Source organism: Callospermophilus lateralis, chromosome 1, assembly GCF_048772815.1.
Source record: "Callospermophilus lateralis isolate mCalLat2 chromosome 1, mCalLat2.hap1, whole genome shotgun sequence".
Classification (NCBI taxonomy): domain Eukaryota; kingdom Metazoa; phylum Chordata; class Mammalia; order Rodentia; family Sciuridae; genus Callospermophilus; species Callospermophilus lateralis.
Window position 1 is genome coordinate 94,017,610 of NC_135305.1, and position 26,793 is coordinate 94,044,402.

The 26,793-nt window shown below is 36.5% G+C and overlaps 1 protein-coding gene across 8 annotated transcripts in view; it reads right to left on the minus strand.

Annotated features, from left to right (window-relative positions):
• Positions 1-26,793, minus strand: part of Amph (amphiphysin) — a 211,739-nt gene that overhangs the window by 61,940 nt on the left and 123,006 nt on the right. For all 8 annotated transcript variants that reach the window (XM_076864063.2, XM_076864067.2, XM_076864057.2 and 5 more), the window contains exons 4-9: positions 24,854-24,948; positions 22,058-22,153; positions 13,702-13,809; positions 12,173-12,258; positions 3,147-3,222; positions 2,488-2,570 (exon numbers count right to left, since the gene is read on the minus strand). In XM_076864063.2, coding sequence (XP_076720178.1) covers positions 2,488-2,570; positions 3,147-3,222; positions 12,173-12,258; positions 13,702-13,809; positions 22,058-22,153; positions 24,854-24,948 — 544 coding nt within the window. The remainder of the gene's footprint in view (positions 1-2,487; positions 2,571-3,146; positions 3,223-12,172; positions 12,259-13,701; positions 13,810-22,057; positions 22,154-24,853; positions 24,949-26,793) is intronic.

A 26,793-nucleotide genomic window follows, 5' to 3' on the forward strand; every position in this document is an offset into this window, starting at 1 on the left:
AACCTTTTGTAGAAGTATGCTTTCTGATAACATTTGAAAATAAATTCAGTAATAATTTCTCTCTACACCTTATAAAACAGTGACTCAACTCAGACATCCTGAAATGTGCAAACAAACCATATGATGGGCAAGATTCAATGATGTTTGTTGAGAACCTACCACATTCCTGAAACCAAGCCAGATGCTTAGAAACAGCTAAATGCAATGAAGAAGATTGGGACACATCTTACTCTAAGAATTTCTAAAGTCTACAGCTAGAAGGAACAGAATCTGTACCCTAAAATTAACAAGCACAAACACAATAGCATAGTCTACATATTTAAGGGCCTTTAGAGAATAGACATGCCACATGATTGGGGCCACCTGCCAACAATCATGGCTTCTGATGGGAAACACAGCCCCAGTCTAGGCTCCAAAGAGATTCCACCGAGTTCACTCACCACCTCATTCTGTAGAGGAATGTTGGAAAAAAATGAAAGGAACATTTGTTAAGTGGTCATGACCCCACTTTCTCCTTACTTTATCTGATTCAGCAACACTGAAATTTTCCATGAATTGTTTCTCTCATTTCCATTTAAGGAAGCAAGCCTTAATTATTTTTAATATACTTCATTTTAAAATATCCAAAAGTCATTTTAATATTCCTGTTCTAATTCTTCCTTTGTTTCTAACCCAATATTGTAATCACCATATTGAAACATTAACTCTGCCCTTTTCATATGTCCCTTTAGGCAAGGTTCTTTCCCTTAGAGAACTTGGGATAGTAGCTTTAACAGGCACCAAAATTTTGAATTCAAGAACAGAAAATGAGAAAACTAGTTATCTCCAGAGGAATCCAGACACTGGCATATGTAGATGTTTGTGTATGAGTATGTGTATTTCCAAAAATGCAACTCTATGATTGTTTGCACTGATTGATATTAAAATTGCAAACATAGAATGTCAGGACTGAATTTTACCTTAGAAACTATTGCAGTCAGTGGTATCATATTTTGTCCAATGATTTTAAAATAAATGAAATATTTAGGCTGAGAGTTTACTGGATATACTCAAAGAAAGCAAAGCAAGATAACAGCAGAATCATAAAACTAAAAGCAGGATCTTCCGACTTCTAGTCTAAGACTTGCTAATCTGCATTCTCTGAGTAGCCAGTGCCTGAGAAGGATGAAAAAAAGGAACTCTCATACATTGCTGGTGGGACTGCAAATTGGTGCAGCCAATATGGAAAGCAGTATGGAGATTCCTTGGAAATCTGGGAATAGAGCCCCCATTTAACCCAGCTATCCCTCTCCTCAGACTATACCCAAAGGACTTAAAAACAGCATATTACTGGGACACAGCCACATCAATGCTTATAGCAGCACAATTCACAATAGCTAAACTGTGGAGCCAACCTAGATGCCCTTCAGTGGATGAATGGATAAAAAAAAAAAATGTGGCATATATACACAATGGAATTTTACTCAGCAATAAAAGAGAATACAATCATGGCATTTGCATGTAAATGGATGGCATTGGAGAAGATAATGCTAAGTGAAGTTAGCCAATCCCCAAAAAACAAATGTGAATGCTTTCTCTGATATAAGGAGGCTGACTCATAGTGGGGTAGGGACGGGGAGCATGGGAGGAATAGATGAATTCTAGATAGAGCAGAAGGGTGGGAGGGAAGGGAGGAGGCAAGGGATTAGCAAGGATGGTGGAATGTAATGGACATCATTATCCAAAATACATGTTTAAAGACACAAATTGGGTGTCAACATACTTTATATACAAACAGAGATATGAAAAATTGTGGTATATAAGTGTAATAAGAATTGTAATGCAAAAAAGACAAAGTACATGTATAAATACATGAATTAGTGTGAACATGCTTTATATACAAAGACATGAAAAGTTGTGCTCTATATATGTAATAAGAATTGTAGTGCATTCCGCTGTTGTGTATTTAAAAAAAAATAAAATCAATTAAAAAAAAATCACAGGAGAGAGTTAGTGTGAAGCCAAACCTGGCATACAAACAATAACTATGTGCAATGAAATAACAGAACAGTGTTTGCCAGATCAGTCACAGCAGAGTATGAAAAGGTGAAGCCTCACCTACTTCTTTCCTTTCCCAAAATGCATTAATCATAGATGTTAGCACCAATGATAAGAATCAGTAGTAGGTGTCAGGAGTTTGGACAATTCCTTTCTCTTCCAGAGAAAGTAATGAGTGGGCAAGTAGATTATTTATTTACTTCAATTGCTCTCAGGGCCTATATTAAGCAAAGAGGCAGCTAGTGATTTCTTCTGTGACAATAAGAACCCTCATGGGGCAGCCAAAGACCAGAAGTAAGTGTAAAAGTACAGAAATGAGGTGCGAATTAGCCTCTTCATAGCAAGGCTCCTTTCAGACTTTTATAACATGCTGGTCTACAGACTGCAGAAATTTCAACAAGTAGCATGATGAAGGTACAGACAAGAACTCAGCTCTGAACAATGGCCTACCTGGGAGCTCCTTGGATGGTGAAGGCCTTGTCAGCGTGCTGGTCGCCCAATTTTGTCATCACTTCATACAATTTGTGGCAGAGCTAAGGGGACAGAAGCCACTTGTCTATTAGCTGAACATTATCCTTGTGCAAACCCAGGATATTTTCCCAGGGGAAAAACATTATCTATTGAGAAACTAAGAATCTTATGAGAGTTAGGGTGGTCTCAGGACCACTGAAATTCTGCCTATGGCTCCACTTTAAAATCCACATCAAAACTCAAACGAACTAAACATAAATAGATGTAAAATATCAAAACATACTTTTTCACCATTTTACAGAGCAGATAACAAAAGTTTACTATTTAAACTTATTCTACTAGAAATAGTCACATAACTACCCTGTTGAGCTAAGAAAATATCAGTCAAGAACAGAACTGCTCTCTGAATATACTGAGACCCTTTTTTCATCATCTTAAAGCAGCACTTGACATTCCAACTTCATAAGCTCACCGAAAAGGAAAAAGAGACTGTGAGGCTGTAACAAATCCTTCAAAAGTATAAAGAACTATGTGGTCACTACAAACAACTGCAAACATTACAGAGTAATAACCCACTGCCACAAGAAACCCTCCCTTTACTTTGCATTCCATTTGTAAAAATAATTATCATTACTCACTACTGCAATTTCCTTGTGAAACTTGGCCTCAAGGCTGGAGACATTTTTGAAAGTATTAACATAAAATCCAACTCGTCTACCATGTGGAAATACAAAGAGAGATAAGAGAAAGAGAGAGTAGTTAGCAAAAATCACATTTACAATGGCAATGAAACATGAAAACCAGGTGTTCTTATTTTGAGTAACACTGGATGAAATAAAAATACTTAAAGCATACCCAAATTTACCTCATCTGTTAATAAACAAAAAACCATTTTTGGTACCCAGCATGGCCTCCTCTGAAGTTCAGTTACAACCTCAGGACAGTGGCTTTCAAACTTCAGTGTGCATCAGAAACACTTGGAGCATTTGCTTTTGATTCAACACGGGGTGGAGACTGAGAATGTACACTTCCAACAAGTTTCTAGGAGATGCTGATGTCTCTGATACAGAGACAACACTTTTGGACTACTATTCTGAGAATTTGTTTGTATTTTAGGTATAAATCTTGAAAGGTTTCAAGATCAAGGTTATTTTTTAATTTTTATAAAACATAAATGGTCTTGGAATGCATTGTACTCTATGCATGTATAATATGCCAAAATATACTCTATTAGCAGGGCACAGTGGTGCACACCTATAATCCCAGTGGCTCAGGAGGCTGAGGCAGAAGGATCACGAGTTCAATGGTAAGGTACTAAGCAACTCAGTGAAACCCTGTCTCTAAATAAAATACAAAATAGGGCTGGAGATGTGGCTCAGTGGTCAAGTGCCCCTGAGTTCAATCCCTGCTACCAAAAACAAAACAAAACACTCTACTGTCATATATATCTAAAAACAATAAATTAAAAAGATTTAATGGTCTAAAATCAGTATTATATATTTGTACTCCCAACTCTGTGTAATGGGAAATAACAAAACCCATAAATTAATCCTAATTGTTCAGCAAAAGTAAGAGCATACTATTATTGAACAAATAAAATCATAAACTGCATATCAGCAATGTTTCAAATGTGTTTATGAAGGGAAGCCATTGGGGGAATATCCTGGAACATAAGCAAAGTCCCCTGGTTCTAATTTTTAGGACCCTAACAGTAAGTGTATCAGCCAGATGTGGATTCAGCCCCATTCCCCCAGGATACCCCTGTCTCTAAATAAGGAATCTTTGGACTCTATATTAATTAACTCAATCCTACTGAATACATCTGACAAAATTACTACTTTAATTAATGTACATTTTTGTTTCAATGACATTCTTAATATGAACCCCAATATCCTTACTATTTAATTAGATTCTAAATCTCAATCCTGAATTAGTAAGGACTTTGGTACCAAAAGCATAGGTAGATCTAATAGTGGACCAAGTTATATTGAAAGATTTTATAATGTAGCTGGGTAATAAAATGTGCCTATATACAGTAGGCACCCATCTTATATAGATAATGAGATAAAAGGACAGAAAATAATGAAACTCTTGTGATTGAGTCACACCTTGCTGTGAGTAGGATGTCCACAAGCTGAGGAGGATAAAGGCTCCCTCCTTATCAGAGCCAACAGAAACAGTTGCCACCTAGGTAATTTTATATGCTGCCTCACTTAATTTTCCTAACTATGTCCTAAGGCAGTGATCACCATTGACCAGGAAAACTAAGGCAAAGAAAGAATAAATGGTCAAAGTCATATCATTAATATGTGAGGAATGAGTATTTGAAAACAAAAGGAAGAAAATGCAATAGAAAAAAAAACATGGACAGCTTGAAAGAAATGCTGTTTAGCAAGGATTTTGATATTCCACCAAATCCTGTGCTTAAATTACATTGTTTAGGATTTAAAACAAAATAAAAGCTTGAAGTTCAATTTAGATATTCAGAAACTAATTAATAATTGGGTGGTAAATCCATCCCATCAAAAGAATTTCTTCTTTTGTGACTAATACTGTACCTTAAATTCCTACTTAATCTTAGTTTCTTATACCCACAATCATTGTGTGACCCTGATTTCATATTTTTCTTTTAACTTATTTCAAATAACAGACTTATTCATATATATGTGACTATATACAGTTGGCTCTCTATATCCATGGATACTGCAACCTCTGATTGAACCACAGATCAAAAATATTACAAAAAAAACCACTTGCACTGAATATATACAGATGATTCTTTGTTCCCTAAAAAATATAGCATAGCAAATATATATATATATATATATATTAATTGTATTAGGAATCATTCATAATCTAGAGATGATTTAACATATATGGGAGGAAATATGTAGGTTATATACAAACAATGCCATTTTATATAACATACTTGAGCATACGTGGATTTTCATGTCTGCAGAGGGTCCTGGAACCTTTTCCCCACAGATACCAAGCACAACTATAGATATTTACATACATGTATATACAAATGCATATAGGCATACATTAATAAGGAAAATACTGGCACAGTGTGTTCAGGAAATAGTTAAGTACTCAGAAATGTCAGACCAGAGGTGGAGAGTGACAGTCTAGTAAAGTAGAAGGTTCTTTAGGGTAGGGCCCCTTGCCAACCCACAAAGCATGTTTATTTACAGGCATGGGCAGTGCTCAGACATGTTTCAGAAACATTTTTTTTTTTTTTTTTGGTACTAGGGAGTGAGTCAAGTGGTGCTACAACTAAGCCACAAGCCACAAGCCACATCCCCAGCTCGTTATTTGTTGTTGTTGTTGTTTGTTTGTTTGTTTGTAGAGACAGTGTCACTAAGTTACTTAGAGCCTTGCTAAGTTGCTGAAGCTGGCTTAGAACTTGCAATATTCCTGCCTCAGCCTCTAAAGCTGCTGGGATTACAGACATGCACCACCACGTCTGGCCAACATGTTTCAGATAGAGGAAAGAAGAGGGATTGTACCTGGATTTGAGGACACTAACTAACATGGCAGTTTGGTGGAAAACTGAGCAAAGAGTACTCATTGTACTCTTGCAAAGAAATCTTCCTGGGGCACTTTGAGTTGATAATCTGTGACCCAGCCTAGAACTCCAATCAACTAAGACTATGTTCTTGACACCTTTCCCCCTTCAATCCCTCATCAAAGGACTTATCAAGCTCTGGGAGCATGTACAGTGGTAGGCTCAGGAGGCTTCATGAACTTATAGTACAGTTGGTGAAGCACCCAGAGGGGCTTATTAATGGACATACACTCTTTTCACACAATAGGAATATATTGAAAGAGAAAGACAGAAATTACAAAACCATAAATGAGGGTTAAGTACCCCAAAAATTCATGTCCCACTATATGTCAAAAATAGGTGGATATAACAAACAGCTAAAGAAACCAAGAGGAGAGGGAGTAACAGGCCCTGTGCCAGCTGCAAACATCTGCTGCAGAGGTCAAACAGGCTGCCTAAAAGGATAGGTCAGATTTAAGTAAAAGGTTAAATACAGATGGAGAGAAAATATTGTTGATAGAAAGTTGATAGAAAAGTTGATAGAAACTACAGTTATTTCTTTTTATTGTGATAAACAAAGCCCTGATGAATGCCTATGATTTAAACTTTGTCCACAATTTTATAATTTTCTTGGAATATGTTTCTTGCATGTACATTCTGGCGAAAGAAATGGACAACAGAATTTTGATCTGTCAAACTGTTCCCACCAGGCTGGGCCATTTATACACCCTAGACTTTGAATATGACCTTATATATAAGGTACCCAATGGTATGCAATCTTTATAAATTTGTTACCTAAAAGTTGACATCTCACCAGCTTTTGTACTTATATTCCTATAATTAAGAATAACACTTTTTTATCTATTGACCATTGATTTTTCTCCTTTTGTGAAGCCCCTATTCATATTTCTAGCTTTTTAATCATTCTCAAGGACTTTTCTATTAAGTGTTGGAATGTGGATATATTTAGCAAAATATAAATCCGATTCCTCTATGCTTAAATTTTGTTTCCTAATATACAGCATAACTTATGTTGTTTTATCAATTATTATTTAGAAAAATAATTGGTACAACAATAGAAATGCTTTATTTAGAATAACTAAACTAGTATCTATGTTTTTCTAATACAGTGTTTCTTTGTAGAATTTAGAAGTTAACTAGTATGATTTATTTATATTTATACTCAATATTTGTGAAGCAATTTATCATATAGTGATTTTCTCTAATTTATGAAATCAGACACTCTCTCAAAATAGGGATTGTTTTTGATTAGGTCACTAACATAGCCCCAGCACCTAATAGAGCACCTGGTACTTAGTAGTGAATAATCCACAGATGAATGGGTGGATGGATGAATGAATGCATGAATGAATGAAAAATCCAAGGAATAATAAACTTGACATCTGTTTCACTGAAACTTCTGGTTTATAAAAGACTAGTGTCACCAGCAGTGAAATATACATACACAAGAGTACCAGACTCTGGATTTTGATATTACCTGCTTGAAAGACTTATTTCATAAGTTCTTCATCAACAAGGGACTGTGAGACACTACCAGGTCCCCAAAGGACTTCTCTGTGGCATCACTAGGCCCCTTGTGATTAGCTGTCAAAATTGACTTAATTTCTTTATTAGATATTTCCTTTTCCTTGGATCCAGTGGGAAGAATTGACAGCTGAGCTTATCAGAGCCTCAGTTTTCAATCCAGAACACTCTCCCCCTACGATGCCCAAAGAGAAACCATCCTTTCCCAGAGGTGGATATCAGGGCTTCCTTGGGACCCCCTCAATGGAAGGAGCCTTCTCTGCTCTCCCATTTACCATGGAGATGGAGTGGGAGGAAAAGGCATTTTCTCCAAACTCCTGCTGCTGAAACTTATGATCTATGTACTAAACCTCTTCACAGCTCACTGACATCCTCCCAACTCTCCCTTCCAATCCACTCACTGAGCACAAGGGTGTGTGTCATGGATTCCTACTTTCTCCTTCACCCAATGCTAACACTAACACAGCAGATCTCAAAATCCATGTGACTGCTCACCCCAAACACAAGGCCCCAGCTCATGACCTCAACACCCCAAGTACCCATCCTGCCACGACCATGGCACATCCTAGCTCTTGCCATAATTCCCAACTGCTCCACCTCTGAAATGGGGCAATCCAGTGACACAATTACTAACCTAATTTTCTAGCCCATGGGAGTCCTCATGCCTTCATTTCCATCCACCTGCTGACCTTTTTGTTAACATTTGTGAAATCAATGCTCATTTTCTTCCAGCTCTAGCCCCTGCTCAGGTCCAACTCCTGCTTTATCAAACTTTGCCCTGTGGCATAGACCCCAATGCTCACTGTGGCATAGACCCCAATGCTCACTTTGGCATAGACCCCAACACCCTCACTTCTTATCCTTATCCCCTAGTGTCCCACATATATTCAGTACCATCCCACCTCTGCCACTTCCACCACCATCTTCTCAAAATGATAAGAGCTATTTTTCACAGGTTTCCCTTGCCCCATCAAACTCTCAATATCTGCCATCACTAATCCTCCTGTCCATCCTAGTCAAGATTCATTGTCATTGCTTTCTCACTTCCCAAAGTCTCCAATGTAATTTAGCTCCTGAAACTACACTAGAAATTCATCAGAGGCTGAAACATCTCTAGAAGTTCACCAGAGGTGATATACCTGCTTAATCTCTCTACATATGATATTCTTGGCACTTACTCATTTTAAATATTCTCTCCTTTCTTATCTTTTTATGATACCGCTCTTCAGAACTCCTGGTGCTTCTCTGATTATTTCTTATTAGGTTTTTCTGCAGTCTCCTCTTCTGCACATCCCTTACACACTGGTACCCTCAAAGTTTCTGTCTTTGACCCTCACCTTGCCACCTTGCCATATGATCTGTCTTACCATCTATCTGATCAACTTTCAGAGCATCATTACCATTTGGACTCCCAATCCTCTTTTTGAGCTCCAGACTTACCTTAATAAATATATGATTTGGACTTCCTAATGATTATTCAAATTCAGCATTTTTCTAAAGCTTCCTTTTCTTTATATATTGCTATTGTCTTGGAGAGATGCCCTCCTTACCCACTCAAACTATGTACTATGTCACTCTGTATTAAATTAACTTATTTTATTTTCTGTATTGAACTTATTGCCTGATACATATTGTTTTTTATTTATTTTCTTGGTAACTGCCTTTCTCCATCCTTCAAAGTAAGCTTTAAGAAAAAACTTCCAGGGTAGAAACTGTGGTATTTAAAAGAGAATTTGGCACATAATGGATGGTCAATAAATATCAGAGGAATGAATGAAAACTGAATCTGGCCTCTGCCTCTCTCCTGCTTTCTCACCACAAACCTCTCCTGGATACTCCCACTCTGATTTCATGCTATGTTAAACTAATTAGTGTTCCATGAACCCACAGATATGCTTAAATCCCATGCCTTTATTAATGTTCCTCTTCAATCTAGAATATCCTTTCCACCAAACACTGGCTTTATTCATTTTTTAAAAAAAATGTAACAACCATTCTTTTTGGAGTCCTCTTTCTTTGTAATACTTCTCTTTCATCCCCTATGAATTATAAATTCCTTTGAAACATACAAATCTACTCTAGTATCTTTTTTCTTTTGAAACTGAATCCACATTGCCCTCCAACTCATAGTTCATTTCTCTTCTCCTTTACATGCCAAAAATTTTGAAACAGTTTTTCATGCATGGCAATAATGGAGGAGTAAAAGAAGAAAAAAGACATGAGACATCCAGAAAGCAGTTATCAAAATGGAAGACATTAATGCTATTTTATCTGTATCTACATTAATGGTAAATGGACTAAGTACACCAATCAAAAGGCAGAGGTTGGGAAAATGGGTAACAGCGCGCACACACACACACACACACACACACACACACACCAATGATCCAACTGTTCACAAGAGGCATATTTTATATTCAAAGATGCAAATAGGCTGAAAGTAAAAGACTGGAAAAGATGGACCATGCAAAGAGCAAGCAAAGAGCTATAAAAGGATAGTAGCACTTCACTCCTACCACAACACCATAACAAAAATGTTCTGTCCCCTCAGATACCACAAGGCTATAGTAATATATGCCAAAATAGATTAAATGTAAAGAGAAAAAATAGACATACAGATAAAATAATTAAGAAAACACACCAATTATAAATACATATACAGTTAAGAATATAGCCCCGAAATACATGAAGCAAAAATAGATAGAATTAAACAGAGAAATAGGTCAAATAATAGTTGGAGACCGTAATGCCTCAGCTTTAGTAATGACTAGAACAACTAGGCAGACTATAAATAAGGAAATGCAGGACTTGAACAATACTGTATCTCAACTGAACCTAGCAGATACATACTGAATATTCCACCCAACATTCTAAAGGGTATGAACAGCTTAATGCAAGATTTCAAACATGTTCATTACTGTGTGTCCTATGCATTTCACCATGGAGGCACAGAAGATTTGAAGTGCTAACTTCATTTTACAGTTGAACAATACGGCTGGGAAAAGAACATAAGTACAATGAAAAATGATAGATTGTTTCCTTTGGTTGCCATTTAATTTTCCAAAGTTAACAGCTTCAAAGATAGGAGGCTGGAGAACCCAGGAATGGCAGTACCAAAAAAGAGAAATTATGTTGAAAGAATGAATAAATTCAGATGAACAATGAGATAATTGCATATGCTTAACGTTGAGTAATGGCTGAACATTGAGGGAGATATTTCCTATAGGCTAGGTTTACAGTAAAGTAGATATAATTTAATTTAGCTATTTCAATAGTTCAAAAGTTAATACTGTTTTTTATCAGTCAAAATTTGAGAGCATTAAGGATGACCCTGGAAATGGACGAAGTTCAACCAAGATCATCAAAATAGCTATGGTTTTGGAGGTTAGGTAGAAAGCTCTCCCTACATAGAATTTTGTCTATAGGAAGATGTTATGGTTTGGATAAGAGGTATCCCAAAAAAGTCCCTGTGTTAATGGAGAAATGTTTGGAGGTGAAATGATTGAATTATGAGAGCAGTAGCCTAATCAATCCATTGCAGTTTGAATGAACTGATTGTGTGGTGACTGTAGGAAGGTGGGGCATCACTGGAGGAGGGGAATATGTCCTGGAAGGGTTCATCTTCCCTGCGGCCCTTCCCCAAACCCCCTTTCTCTGCTTCCTAGCTGCCCTGAATGGAGCAGTATACTTCTGTCCCACATTTGTGCCATGATGTTCTGCCTCACTTGGGCCCAGAGCAATGGACTCAGCTAAGGATGGACTGAACCTCTGGAACAATATGCTAAAATAAACTTTTCCTCCTCTAAGTTGTTCTTGTTGGATATTTTGATTACATTGATGCAAAAAGTGACTAAGGCATTGTCTTTAGGGCAACCATGTGGGGGAAAGTTAGAGGATTTGACTTAAATCAATATGTCATGGCAAGCACAATTCTGTTTATTAGGGATGGTATCATGAGGGTGCTGATGGAAACTGAGAAACATGAGACCTCACTTCACCCAGAAAATTGTTGGTTCTATTAAAGAGTAGGAAAAATAGAACAAACTATGGAAAAGTCACTTTATGTCATGATAAATAAAGAACACCAGTAAATAAGAAGAATATTTAGTGCCTGAAACAGAAATGGAATTCATGTTAACAGGTCAGGGCTGAAAGTATAGGGGTTAGCATCAAGCCAGAAGATTAGACAAGCTCTTAGAATAAGGAAGTTCCCTGAATAGCTAAAAGGGAACATTTAAGCTCCCCTAATGCCTCTAATGGAGATGTGGGTCTTTATCTGAGAAATACATCAAGGTCTAAAACAATGTCATGCAATATATCAGCATCTAAACACATCTGGTTATTCAATTTTTTAAGCAAATTAAAATAAATTTGAGTTGAAATTCAGTTCCTCATTCATACTAGCCATATTCCAAGGGCTCAGGAGTCACATGTCTATATAGACTATGCACGTATAGAACACTTCACTGGATAGTACTGAAGTAGCACAGACAATAAGGACAAAATAAGGGATATTTACTGTTATTGATTTTCTAATAGGGGAAGGTGTAGCATGTTCAGAAACATTTTTACCTTGACCATAATGATGGTAACTCTTCTTGTAAGTCAACATTAAACTCCTCAAACACTTTCTGTGCTTTTTGAAATTCCTCTTCTGCCTAGAAATTGTACATAACATGGTTTACATTTAAAAAGAAAAACAAGCCATTTCTATACAGAACAGCATCATTTAGTATAAACTAGGAACAGCCTTATGGCATCCTGGAAAGATTTTGGAAAAAAAGAGACATTTGGCTAAATTCTACACCATTTTTTTTAATGAAACATGGAATATTAAGAATCATTAAACAGGAAACTGGATTGATTACAATGGCTACTCCTGTAGTTTCTTTGCATTTTTTCAATTTTTTTTAAATTGTAGTTTTATTTTTCTACAAAAACTTCTTAACTAAACTACATGTCTTGTAGACAGCTTTGCTCCAGATAGTGGGCATGAAAACTCCCCCAAGATAGTCCCAGTCCAGTGATAAGCCTAGTCAATGCAGGTGTATTTCTAAGAGGGACTTATTATCCATTATGGGGCATTCTATAGGTAAGGTGGTACAGGGAAGAGAAAACATTCCATAGAGAGAAGGTGATATTTTAACTGAATATTAAGAATCAGAAACTGCTGAAGTGGGTCAGGTACACATCACAATACATAAAGGTGGTGATCCTTTGAATGGTAATCTAGCTTAATGACCATGAGAATTTGTCAGATTCCTTTACCCTTCTGCACCTTAATGTCTGTGGTGAGTATGAAGGAAAGGTGAAGCAGGTGAAGTGTTGAACAGGGTGCCTGGTATCTATGAAGCCTCTGTGACGGCAACTGAAATTATGGCTGCCAAGGAACTGACATGTAGGTTGCATAGGCTCTGCTGAGGGTGTGTGCATGGAAGAAGGAAAGGATGGGGCAAGACTTGAAAGTCAATAAGGACAGGCAGGTAATTTATGACCAATTTGTGAAGGTCTTGCATGCCATGCTAAGGTATGTAGAATTTTTCCTACAGGTAATGAGAATCATTAAACGATATAAGCAGTAGAGAAACAAATATAGTTATGTAGAAAGACCATTCAGGAAGCTGTTTGTAGGCAGATGAGAAGAGGCAAGACTGGAATCAAAGGCAGTGGTCTATAGGTGACATCAGTAGCTGCCATCTGTAAATTATAGACATACATGATAAAAGCTACTGAAATGGATTTCTAAAATAAAAGCAATGTCATGGAAATTTAGCATATGTCTGCACTCTCAATCATGAGCTACATCTGAATATTTCATGCTTGGTTTCTCATCTGAATCAACATTTCAGCATGAATCATAGATCATACAATAGAAAGAAGTGCAGAAACACTGTCTTTGATCTTGACATACTTGCAAGGGGACAAAGTTTATTGGGATCAGAATGTGGGAGTCTGTCTTACCCATATGAACTCTACAATAACATAAAAACTTATTAAACAATAACAAAAAGAAACCTGTAGCACCATGTTTAAGTTTAAAGCAAAACTACTACAAGTCATAAGACATGGAGAGTAATATTAACCATGGAATTCATCCCTACCTTAGAGATCCGACTCTCATCCTTCCTTTTGGAGCTCTGCAGTGCTTCTAGGTGGTGGCGGGCACTGTCATAGTCCACCAGCTTTCTGCTGCGCTTAGCAATGCGATTCTGCCAACAGGAAATACAGCACTGAGAAAAGATACATGGTCATAGTCTCCCTTTGCCAAACACCAAAATACTTTCCTTGTCCAGAGCAGCTGAGGACTCTAAATGGAAATCAAAGTGAGGGGTAATTTCAGTAGATAAAGAACCCTGGAAATCAGACTACAGCCTCCCATGCTTTGTGTGAAGACCATAGGTAAATTTCTCCCTTCTGATAATAACTAGGTTAACTGTGAAGAGAGCTAAAGGCATAGGTTTCTATCAAAGATCAAAAAAATTCCAGAATTGTTAGGAGGAGCAGGTAAATCTATGCTCCCATTAGCCTGTACTCTAAATCTTAAAATGTTCCTGTTAGCCTCTACTCTAAATCTTAAAATGTTCCCGTTTAAAGAGAGTGGAAAACTATGTTGGATTTGGTATTATAATGTTAATAACATACATAACATAAAAGAAATTCTATAAAATAGATTTACTTCCTAAGGAATCCTCTTTCCTACAAGTATATCACAATCCTTTATTCATTAGAATCACCTGAGCTGATGTGGTACTTTGGAACAGCTGGTGTCCTACACACAGGGGAAACTGCTTTAATGGACAAGCTTGTTCCCATAGGCTTCCATTGGATGTTATGAGAAAATTGAGGCAAGACACTTCCTTGCACTGCAGGTAAGAATGAGCTGGGTGATCTATGGCTGCTAATTGATAGGTATAAAAATGCTTATTTCCAAGGACCATTTTCTCTTACCAAGAAAAATCTTTAAGCTGCTAGAGGAGGGAATTCAAAACCTTCCTGCCCACAGGCCAGGCAAAGGCCTCTATTTCTAAGGAAGAAGCAGAAAGGCAAAGTCAACCTAGCCAAGAGAGAGGGATAGAAAACCTCTAGCTTTTTGATATAGGCCAATATACTTACTATATGCACAAGAGTAAAAGAAAAATATCTCAACACATAGGGAAGGAGAATGAAACTTCCTGGGCCCACGTCTTGACTCCTACAATAAACATGGTCTGCTCCACTTGAGCAGGGAAGGGAGACTCCAGCTCATGACTAACCATGAATATAAGACAAACTGCTTTACTTTGGATTACAGATGGTGCAGTCCTATGATCCCAGAGTCTTGGGCAGCTGAGACAGGAAGTTCGTTAAGATAAGGTTAGCCTCAACAATTTAGCAAGATCCTAAGCAACTTAGGGAGACCCTGTCTCAAAATTTAAAATGGCTGTGGAGCCAGCTTAGTGGTTGAGCACCTCTGGGTTCAGTCCCTGGGATAAGGAGAAGGAGAAGGAGAAGGAAAATGGCCAAATGAGCACTAGCTGCCAACCATGGAGGAAGGACAAGTACACGAAATATAGTATAAACATATAAGGAAAACTTGACTCCAAAAGGGAACAGAACAAAAGCACTGAAAAAAACCCTCCACACCCAAGGACCCAATATATTTGGGTCAGAGAATAAGTAAAAATCAGATTTTGACTCAAGAGTGAAAATGCCATAAATCTTGAATATAAATAAGCACACAGCATTAGCAGTCAATTTTTAGAAAAGTCTGCAAGCCATAATGTACTGAAAATAACAACAGCAACAACAAGAACCAAGTCCAATTCAGGTCCTGATGAGATCAATTCCATGCCACACACAAATAGACTAACAAAAGGACTTGCCTGTTTCTAGGCATAAATATTACTTCAGTCTTTACTATCCTAAACATAATGTCTATACAATTGAAAACTATAAAACAAAAGAAAACATAAAACAGTAAACAATTAGACTCTTAAATTACCTAGATGTTGACAGCAACAAGCAGGAATTTTAAAATAACTGTGACTGATATGTTAAAATATCTAATTGGAAAAAGTAGACAACATACATAAACAGATTTTCAGCCCAAACATGGAAACTTTAACAGGCAAATGTAAATGCTTGAAAAATCTTAAAATGATATCAGGAAAATTTCTTCAATGAATTCACAGCTAGACTCAAAATAGTTGAACAAAGAAATGATGCAACTATGAAGATAAATTATTTCCATTAAACACACAAAAAAAATAAAGTTGAAAGGGAAAAGCCCACAGGGAACTGAGCACACAGGATCAATAATACAATATAAGTAATCTAACATAATGTGATTGAAGAGATGAGAGGAAGAGTCAGAAGAAATATTTGAAGAGATAATGGCTAAGAATTTTATAAAATAATGACATCAAAGTACTGGTCTAAGAAACTCAGAGAATGCCCCAAAAGGGATCATAAACAAACAAAAAGCAAAGTTTAAAGGTAAAAATTACAGCAGGCTAATCTTCAGGAACTATGAAAGGCAGAACACAATGGAACATCTTTAAAACACTGAAAAATAAAAAAAATAAAATTATATCTACCAACACAGAATTCAATACCCAATAAAAAAATCAAAGATGAAAGTAAAATAAATAATATTTTCAGATGAACAAAAATGGAGAGAATCCATTGCCATGTGGTAGAGTGCTTGCCTAGCACATGTCAGGCACTGAGTTCAATCCTCAGTACCATATTAAAAAAAATAAACAGAATAAAGGTATTGTGTTTTTTAAAAAAAAACATTGTATCATCTTAAGAAAGAGAATTTTAATCTAAGTGGAGATACACAATGAAATGGGTACCAGAAAGATTAAAAATCAAGATAAATACATGGTATTATCTTCTCTTATAATTTTTTGAATAGGTCATTGGTCATTCAGAGTAAAGAACAGAAAAAATGCATTGTGGGGTTCATAACACATGTAAAACAAAATGTATTCAAATAGTAGCACAAACAGGAATGTGGCCCATTCCTATAATCCCAGGGGCTTTGGAGGCTAAAGTAGGAGGATTGCAAGTTCAAGGCCAGCCTCTGCAACTTAGCAAGGCCCTAAAGCAATTTAGCAAGACCTTGTCTCAAAATAAAAAAAAATAAAAATGGCTATGAATGTAGCTCAGTAGTTAAGTGTCCCTGGGTTCAATCCCCAGGCAAGAAAAAAAAATTCAAATAGTAGCAAAAAGAGGCAGGTGAACTATAAGTATGTATTGTAAGGTTCGTAATGTGGCATGAAGTGGTATAAAATATATAAAGTTAAACATGGCAAGGTAGAGTAACCACTAGAAAAATAAGTTACATAAACAGGTATAGTTAATAGACAAATAGTATAAAATATTCTGATTCCTGAGTCCCAGACTAAGAGTCTATTTTAGTTAATCTGAGACCAGGCCTAGATAATTGTCCTTTTAAAAACTCTCCCAGGGGTTCAGTTATGCCTGGCTAGTCTAGTAATAAGAACTATTAATGGAGAATACACATTTAAAACCATTAGAATTTGAAATAGTAGGAAGAAGCAAAAACAATAATGCATATGTTTATGTTTCACATCCCATGGATCCTCACAGCAGCCTATATATAGATGTGGCAGAGATTGTCCCCATTTTACTTAAAGAGAATTTGGAGTTGCATCAGAGGAATCTCTAACTTGTCCAGAACTGTTCAACAAATCTGTGGAAAAGATGAATTAGATTAGAAATCAGACCTACAACTAGCACCAGAAGGTGAGTGAAACAAGTGAGACAAACACAAATTTTAAGAAGGCCACTTACTCTCAGGGTTAAGTGTCTTCTATTTCTAGGACCATCACCTGCCTCACCTGACCCCACCCTGCTGGTGAGTGTGGTTAGTGCCCTTCTAATCACTCTTGCTATGTCTCTGACAGACTCCTTGAGTCAATGACCATCTGTCACTCTGCTATGCCTCTGCAGCCCCTTCATATCTGGTGATAGGTGGGTTGGGACACTTAATCTTGTTGAGCCACTTTCAATCACTTTTATTTTACTCACACCTACCACTTCCAACTGGTGTTGACAGTGAAAAGCTTTGTGGCATAGCCAGAGTTGCTTAAAGATGCATGATATAGCCCAGGCAGGGCACAGTGAAGTCCTTCATTAAGGTACAGAAGGCACTGAGTGCTGTTAAGGTGATAAAAATCATTATTTTGAACAAACATCTAATGGTCACCTTCACAGGAGGCACGACCCTAGAGGCAATTGCCCGTGCGACTATAAGCAACTCCTACAAAGCCCTGCTTTATGGAACCTGCCTTCTGGCATGGGAACACCTTTAATGTCTTCCAAGTAGCAAATCTTGACTTTTGGAAGATGAATCTAAATTTTGAAAGGGATGGAATTCAATTACTTCTAAGTCTGGGAATCAGGAGGAAGAGTAATTTTATTTTTGTTCCAGAACAAGAAATGAAGTAAATAATGTGACTCATTTTCTCTTGTAACTGACAAGTCAATTACAGAGGATAACTTAGCAGGGTAGAAGTGACTATTTTAAAGGCCATCACTCATTGTGACACATAATGTTTTCATGGTAGAAAAATAGATCAATCCTATTTGTTTTCCTATATGATATTTGGGAAACTTGGGGGAAAAATACAAATCTCACGAGGGTAGAATTTGTACACATTAGCTTTGAAACATGATACAATTCTTATGTAACCATCCAGTAATAAATTTAATTAAATAATAAGTAAATTTAATTAATATTAAACTTACTTTAAATAATAAATTTAAATAAAAGTTCTTGATATTTCCCATTGTGCACTGAATTTTGGCAGTGAAGAAAACAACTTATTATACATTTTTTTAAGATTCAATAGTAATCCCAATTTGAAAATCATTTGGCACTCTGCATTAAATATCTGCTTAGCTGCTCATGCACAACTGCCAAGATGGAATCTAAACTACATTTTAGGATAACTGCTCACAGCTGTAAGCCTGCCTGGGTTGGTGAAAAGCAAGGTCTTTTTATAACATTGACTTTAGATGTCAATGCTGCATAATGGGAACCATAACACAGGGTGCCCTGCCAATCACAGCTGGAAAAATCAAACATCATCCCCTCATGAATGGGTACTTCATAACACTCACTGATAGGTTGCAGTAAATATTTGGAAATTTGCCTGAGGTTTTAACTGCACATGGACTGTTGATTTTAATGAGATCAAGGAAGTCAATTAAGTTCCATGCTTTGAAAATTCTCCACTCAGTATTTTTAACTGTTATGTTCCTGTTCATTAATAAGTCATTCATTACATAATCACTCGGGGCTCATTTTATAAAATGATGCAGTCTATACCTACTTCTTACTTCTATTCACCAACTAATCGTGTGCAGAATAATTTGTCTATTCTCAAGCAAGAAAAATCTTCCAAATATTAAATACAGCTATCTGTCTTCTCTCCAGTTCCATATTATCTCTTCCTAGATATACATTGCAATGTCTTAGATTGTTTGTTGTGTTACATGGTTTCCCAAATATCTATCTTGTTAATAGCCTCTGTGTAAATTTTACTTTTCTCAATGTAGCTTAAGAGAAAGGGAGAGATTAGAGGGAAATTGACTCCATCTCTTTCCATGATGCTTGTAAAACCATGATGTATATTCACCCTCAGAGTATCTGGCAAAAGACCTAGATGATATTATTTCTGATTCTCTAGATGATTCAGCAACTGGAGGGTCATCTTTCTATGAATTCAACCACGGATTATGAGAAAAGAATTGCTTAAAGTAAAAGTTCTTCTGAGTTCTTTATCTTTTTTGACATGATGTGAACTGAAAGATTGAATTGATATAATCTATTATGGCTTTTTTAAAATCTATGTTTCACCACAGATACTTCTATGTGTATTTGTCTTCTGAAATTATAAGCTCCTACAGAGTAGGTCCAATTTTTAAATAACTATCTCTGGGTAGCACTGTAACAACTAAGATCTTTACAATTTGTTGATGATACCAAGTTTTTGTTCCTGAAACTCAAAAATCTTTCAAATGTCATCTTCTCCAGTCAATTGCACATTCCTTTGCCAAGCTAGGTCATGCTATGAATGTATAAAATCTATTAAATAATAGCAAGCTGCTTTGGAGTTTTCTGGTCAGAGGATACAGTATTCCTTATCTTCTTCTGATTTATTGGGTATTGATTTTGATTGATTTAACAGATAGACTGTTATTTAACACAATTGCTACTAGAAGATGGAGGATATAACCTGGCTTCTCTTCCCTCATGGATACACCAATTTAGCAGCATCACATGAATCAATCCTGCTATGAAACCCAGAAAATAGTTGAAAAGGTCCTGCATTCTAAGATAGTGCAAATCAAAGCAGTGGTTGGAATGGTTTCAACTAGCATGCAGCCATTTGCAATAGTTGCTTCCTCTAGCTCAGCCCAGAGTAAGTGGGCAATAAACCTCAACTCCCAGCTTTTACCTGAGGAAGGAAAGTGTTAACTTCTCAAATACCAATTTTTCCAGGAGCTTCTTAAAGGACCGGCTTCTGTCTTGGAATACTAACTATACTCTAGCCACCTGGGCACCAGAGAGTACTAAGATGGCAGTTTGATCTACTACACAACTAGTCACTGCAACTCATTCTTCAAGCTCAATGCAAGATCCCATTTTCTACCTGGAGAAAGAAAACATCAGCATTCAATGATCCAAATTTCAGGGGACTCTTGTGGAACTGGCTTCAGCCCCATTTGTGTCAGAATATTAATGGAGCCCAGCATTCTCTAGATGCCCAGATGTTGCTAAGAACAGAAATAGTGAGCTAGATTAGCACAAAATTCAAGAGGCCTCCAAAAATCTCTGAGTGAGTCCACTGGTGAGGGCCTTTTGTACAGGCCAGTCTGTGTTTTGTCTAATGCAGACACCAACACAGAGAGTCAAGGAAAATGAAGATTCTAGGAAAGTACTTTCTTTTAGTTGTTGTTGTTTTTGTTTAATACTGAGGTGTATTTTATTCTTAACTTAAAAAGTATGTCATTTATAATAATGTGTACATTAAATGTGGTTTAGAAACATGCATTTTTTTTATACAGAATGCCTTTATTTTTCTGTTGATTTTTACGTGGTGCTAAGGATAGAACCCAGTGCCTCACACATGCTAGGCAAGTGCTCCACCACTGAGATACAGCCCCAGACCACAAACATGCATTTTTTTAAAACAAAAGTGTTTTAGAAAGTTCAAATAAGAAATTGTATGTATAGCTAGTTTTCACTGTATTACTGTTAACACTTTCTATCTGTTATGCTAACATCAGTGAGAATCTATCATGTGGGTCTCTGTGGCCTTTGGCCAACAGAGTAAAGGTGTCTAGACTGATCCATTTAGGTTATTGTCCAAGCAAGGCCCCTTATATCCTAAAAGCTCTCTGTATATTGGCCAACTACCTTTAGATGAACAGTGTGGGAACAGGAAAATTTCAGTCATCACTATGAGTGTTTTGTTGCTAAGAAGTTTCCATATGTCTCTTGGCCAAGGCTGGTGCACATTTCTGTAGTTTCCCAGTGTTTGACCATGTCTACAGTAATCACACAGAAGGTAGAAACTCTATTGTAACCAGATAGCATCAGAAGACTCCTAATGAAATACTACAGATGCATACACTGATGTTGATTCATGGCTTCCTCATCCTACCAGAAAGATAGGACGTGACTACCTTACCTGGCTCTTCACCTTGAGCACAGAAAACAAATGAGAAGCTGGGATATGTGTAATGCTGCCCAAATGATTCAAAAATTATCTTCTCCTCCAGTATCAGTTCCAAACTTGTCTATTTTGTCTATTTTACCCAAATATAGAATATACACTTGTCTATTTTTTATTTTACACAAGTGTCAAATAAGATAGATGTATTAGATAAAATATTTTGGGGTACAGATGCAAATGTATTTAAAATAATTATACATTAATATTTCACTTTGAACCTGAACATTTCAAGGAGAAGAAAATTACCCAGCTGCACTATGGCCACATGCAAAATAACCAGCAAACAGGAAAGATAAGATTTTGCCATCTGGTTACAATAAAGTTTCTCCCTTCTGTGTCATTACTGTTTCATTTAATGGACATACTTATCCAATGCTACATAATAAAAAGTTTGAATATAAAGAAGATTGGAATTTTTTGTACCTCTGATTTAGGATTTTTTTTTTATCTACATGCTTTAAAAGACTTCTGGAAAGAAAGAAAAGCTAAAGCAGTTCACTAAAGCAGACAATGTAATTTCTGTAACCAAATTTCATTTCAAAATCATAAGAATAGAATAAAAATCCCATGCTTAAATAAATGAAAAGTTACCAACTGTCTTTGATGTCAGTTTGAGGACTTTTAATTCTCCTTATCTTGCCCATCTTTCAATAACTACATGAGACCATTCAATTCTTCCCTTTATATACACAAACTAAAATACCTTTATGTCAGGAAATTGGCCCAGGTAGGTATCCAGTGTCAGCAAGGATCCATCCACTAATTTTTGATGGAAGTCTTCCCATAGCACATCACATTTCTAAAAGAAAAGGAAAAATAGATACCTGCTGAAATATTTTAATTGGATGCCTTTCCCTAAACTAAAATTCTAAAACATTTGAAACTGTAAAATTATATCAATAATGTTCTCCCAGACATCAGATACTAAAAATAATGTAGATAACTTAAGAATATGAAAAAAATATAAAAATAGGGCAATTTATTAATTATATAACTAACAGTACAGGCTAAGATTTCAGCTCATTTTTAAAAACTGTATTTCTGATTCTGAATGACTAAAGAATATAGAATCTTCAAAGGGCTCCCAAATCCCTATAGATGGACTTTGGAGCTAAAAGATTAAAAAATTCTACTGAGACACTTAAATTCTCTGAAGGAATTCAATAAATTAAAAATCAACCCAGACAAAAACAATTAACCATTGCTGAAGTTTTCAAAGACCTATCATAAAATTTACAGTCTACTGGGAAGAATCTTACCATTTATGGAGTATCAACACAATGAATATTATTATTTTTATTACTACTACTATTGCTATGATTAACCTATGATTATGTGGGGATACACATTTAATTTTCATGATAGTTTTCTAAGGAAAGATGTGGCATTGCCAATGTATAGAAGAGAATACTGAAATCCACAGAAGCTACCTAACTTGGCCAAGGTCATACAGTGGATAAAAGAAAGACCTAAGTGTGTACCTAGTTTTATCTCCTTGAATTCAAAGCTCATGACTATCAATTATTCCAGGCTACCTTACCAGAGAAGGATTCATATCCCAGCTGTGTAACTTCAGGAAACTGAACCTTTCTGAATTTCAATTTCCCCAGTTAAATGAGTAGGCAAGATAAAACACTTATCAGAATCCCAGGCACCTAGCAGGTGTACAACAATATTATCTCCACATTTTTCCTACTGCTACATTTGGGGTCCCCTGACATGTCTGCTGCTTATTCTTCAGTGTATCCTTTTTTTTTTCTTCTTAATAATTGAACCTCCAATTTCAATTGTGCACACACCTGCCTAGGATAAAGATTCTAATTCCCAGATTCCTTTAGCTAAGGGTATTTGTGTGATAAAGTGGCCAATTATGTACTGTTAGGAAGTGTCCCCAAAAGAAGGGTATGGGCTAGACCCATATTCCAGAGTTCATTCTTACTAAATAGAATGCAGAAGTGAGAGATAATGTCCACTGCACAAAGGGTCCTTTTGAACCTGAAGGAGCAAAGTAAGGATAGCAAAGACAAGCCTCTGATACTTTTGGGTCCGCTATGTCATCTGACCTCCAAATTCCTGTATGTGAGAGATGCTTCTATTTTGTTAAAAAAAAAAAAAAACACTAAAATTAAAATTTGCTTTCGTATCATTTTCACACTTCAAAACCTAATCCTAATTGTTATAATCCTCAATTCAAGAATTTTATGCAATCAAGAAAATTGAACTCCACTGTAGAAAAGGTTTATTTTCATATGAGTAGATCCTCTGAATACAAAATATCCAGTTCCTTCATCATCAAAAGAGCCCATATTTTTATCTGCAGCTAAGGATTCAAGGATTCTGTCAGCCACAAGGACTGAGGTTAAGATAGAAGCCACTTTCTTAAAGAACCAACATTTGTCATATGTACACTGTAATGATACAGTGTTCTGAAAAGATATCTATACAAGTTTCTGTTCTTTCCTTAAAATTTTCTCTTTTGTGTTGAATTTTTAATAATACAGCATTAATCAGAAACTTACAGTGAATTAAGCATTTAGCAACAGAGTGTTAAAACAGTGTCTTTATACTGGAAAAATGTAAGAAGATACAATAACATAATAACTTCATTTGAAAATGGTGTGTGGAAAATGTTCTTGCCAAATCCACATCCTGAAATTCTTTGAAATATGTAATAGCACCAATGATAGCTTTTCTAATAAATAAATCTCTGTTTTTATCTCAGTCCCAATGAGACTATGAAGATCCATGTTGGGATGTCAGCCTGGAACTCCACTGTTGATCCATGTTTTCCAAGGGTGCCTAGACTTTCCTGAGCTTTGACTATGACATCTGGTTCAGGTTTTTTGTGCCTAAAGAAGCTGCAGTCATTCACCCAATATGGAGAACATGACTGACATCTGCTCTTTGTTGTAACAAAGGACTTAGAGACAAGAGAACCTGTAGCTGGCAGCTTTGTCACTTCAGTGATCCAAACGAGCACTAAGCACTAACTGGGGACATAAACACAAAGGCTCAAAAGTTATGAGTAGGTTCAATGATTGTTCTCATTTTGTAGATGAGGAGAGTGAAGCTCAAGAACACTAAAGAACTGGTTTTAATTATGTAATGGATGCTCTTCAGAGCTGCTGCCTGTTAATTCAGGGAGAGTTTGTCAGCAGAAATGTAGGAACTAATGGGTGACCTTACTATCCAGTCTTGTGAGAAATGGGTTGCTAGTACCTGTAGTATAAGATTAAAAAAGGCTACTGTTATTTTGAAGAAAAATAATCTTTAACTCACAGCTCCCTACTCAAGTGGTTTTTATAATCATCTTTGCCTCTCATTTGAGTGTGGGATAACCAGATAGCGGAACTGCCTGTCACTTTCTGGGAACCTGTTCTCCCTTTAAGATCAAGACATGAAGGAAGGGGAGGGGGCAGGGCAGTTGGAATGAGCAGGATTCAGTGGGGATCTCGTGGACACCACCCCACCTCCTGCACACTGCCACCCCAGATCTTACCTCGCCAACCATTTTCACATCTTCCCGCCCATACCAATCTGGCTCATAGACTTCATGCAGTGACTCAGTGAGCTTCATGGAGGCTTCTTGCATGCCTGATATTGGAGAAAAACAACTCCTGTTACTTCAAAATGGATGTGAAATCTCTTCTACCTCCCTCTCTAAGTGAGAAAAAAAATCTTAAAATATTGCTAAATATTTAAGGAAAAATCTTGAAGGAAACCTGCCACATGCAGTCACAGTCACATCTTTCCTTGAGGGCCTCTAAGACATATCACATTGTACATTGTCTGTTATTTACATGATGATATGTACTGTAACTTTGAAAAAAATCAACACCCAGCCCTATTCTGAAAAATAAAATAAAAATAATAATGTGTCCTATTATCACTCAACAAATGGCATCCAATCACAAATATGTGGATCAGTGAAAATCATATTGGTCTATGAAACTGCAGAGGTCTGAAAATGAGGTTAATCCTAAAAAAAAAAAAAAAAACTTTAATATGAGAAATAAAGCATGTTTTGAAGCAGATAAAAACAAAATAAACACAAATTTAGGACATAACAACTGAAGGTAATTCTGTGGTTTAAAATAATAAAATTTCTTGAAGTGGTTAAAAATGGCTCAGAATTTAAGTTGAAGAAGCTTAAAAGTTTAAAACAAACAAAGAAAAGAGATTGCATTTCTTCACTATTATTAAAACCATGAATACGGGTTTAATTTGTTTTTTGTGATCTTGGGGATCAAGCTCTTGGCCTTGTGCATATAGGCAATCACTTTACCACTGAGTACATTGTCAGCCATTTTTATTTTATTTTAAGAGAGGGTCTCATTAACTTGCTGGAGCTAGCCTTGAATTTGCAATCCTCCTGTCCCAGACTCCTGAATACCTGGAATTGCAAGAATATGCCACTGCACTGAATACCATTTTAAATCAAAACTCTCAGAAAGCTTAGTGTTCTTAAGCCTATAGGTCTAAATTTTCCTTCAAGGCAAATCTGGTATGTTGCAAAATCATGGCTATTAATAATAGTAAAGATATAAAGTTTGAGGGTAACATGGTGATACAAAGCATCATCAAGTCTTTTCCAGTAACCTTACTCCTACTGCAGAACACAGGTTAGTGCTGGGTCACCATAAAGATGACTCATGGCAGAGACCAGAACAAGGTACCAAGAATGGCCAGAGCTTGCAGCCGCTCAGAATCTATCTGGTAGCTAAAAGGTGGAAACTGCCCAGGTGGATGTCTTGGCCTTTGTCTCTCATGGGTATGAAAAGGGGCTGGATAAAAGGAGAAGAAACCAAACCTCAGTGAATTAAAGATGGAAACCACTGATTAAACTAAAAAACGAACTACATGGCTGTTGGATAGTACTAAATTTGGGCCTCATTTCTAAGATAAAATACATAATAAAAGATGTCTGAAATGATGGTAGTATATCCTTGAAGAACATGGATAAAGTTGCTATGCAATTTGGTACTTTATCATGCTATTTTATTCTCTAGTCAGAGATTGACCCCCCTTGGCTCCCCCTGATAACTATAGATAAATGTTTGGTCTTTAAATCCCAGAGGTTTGAATGTGTTTCAGAGTCACATGAGGTACAACTGCTTGCATTTTCCTCTCCATGAAGAATATAAATCATTAAGCATCATCAAGGATGCCCTTAAAAATTAGGTGTACAGCCCTCACAGTTAAAGTGAGCTGACCACCCCTTCCAGAGTGAAGGCAGGGAAAACCAGTGATGACTGAAGTCTTTGGGGACTCTGATGAAACTCATGTAGGTGTAGAGACAGCCAACAATGATGCAAAACCCTGCATCCATCCTTTACACTATGAATGTGAATAAGTGAGAATAGTTTCCCTCATGACTTGGTTACCGTTGACATGACAGCTACATTATCCCAAGTACCACAATCACCCCCACCAAGGTAA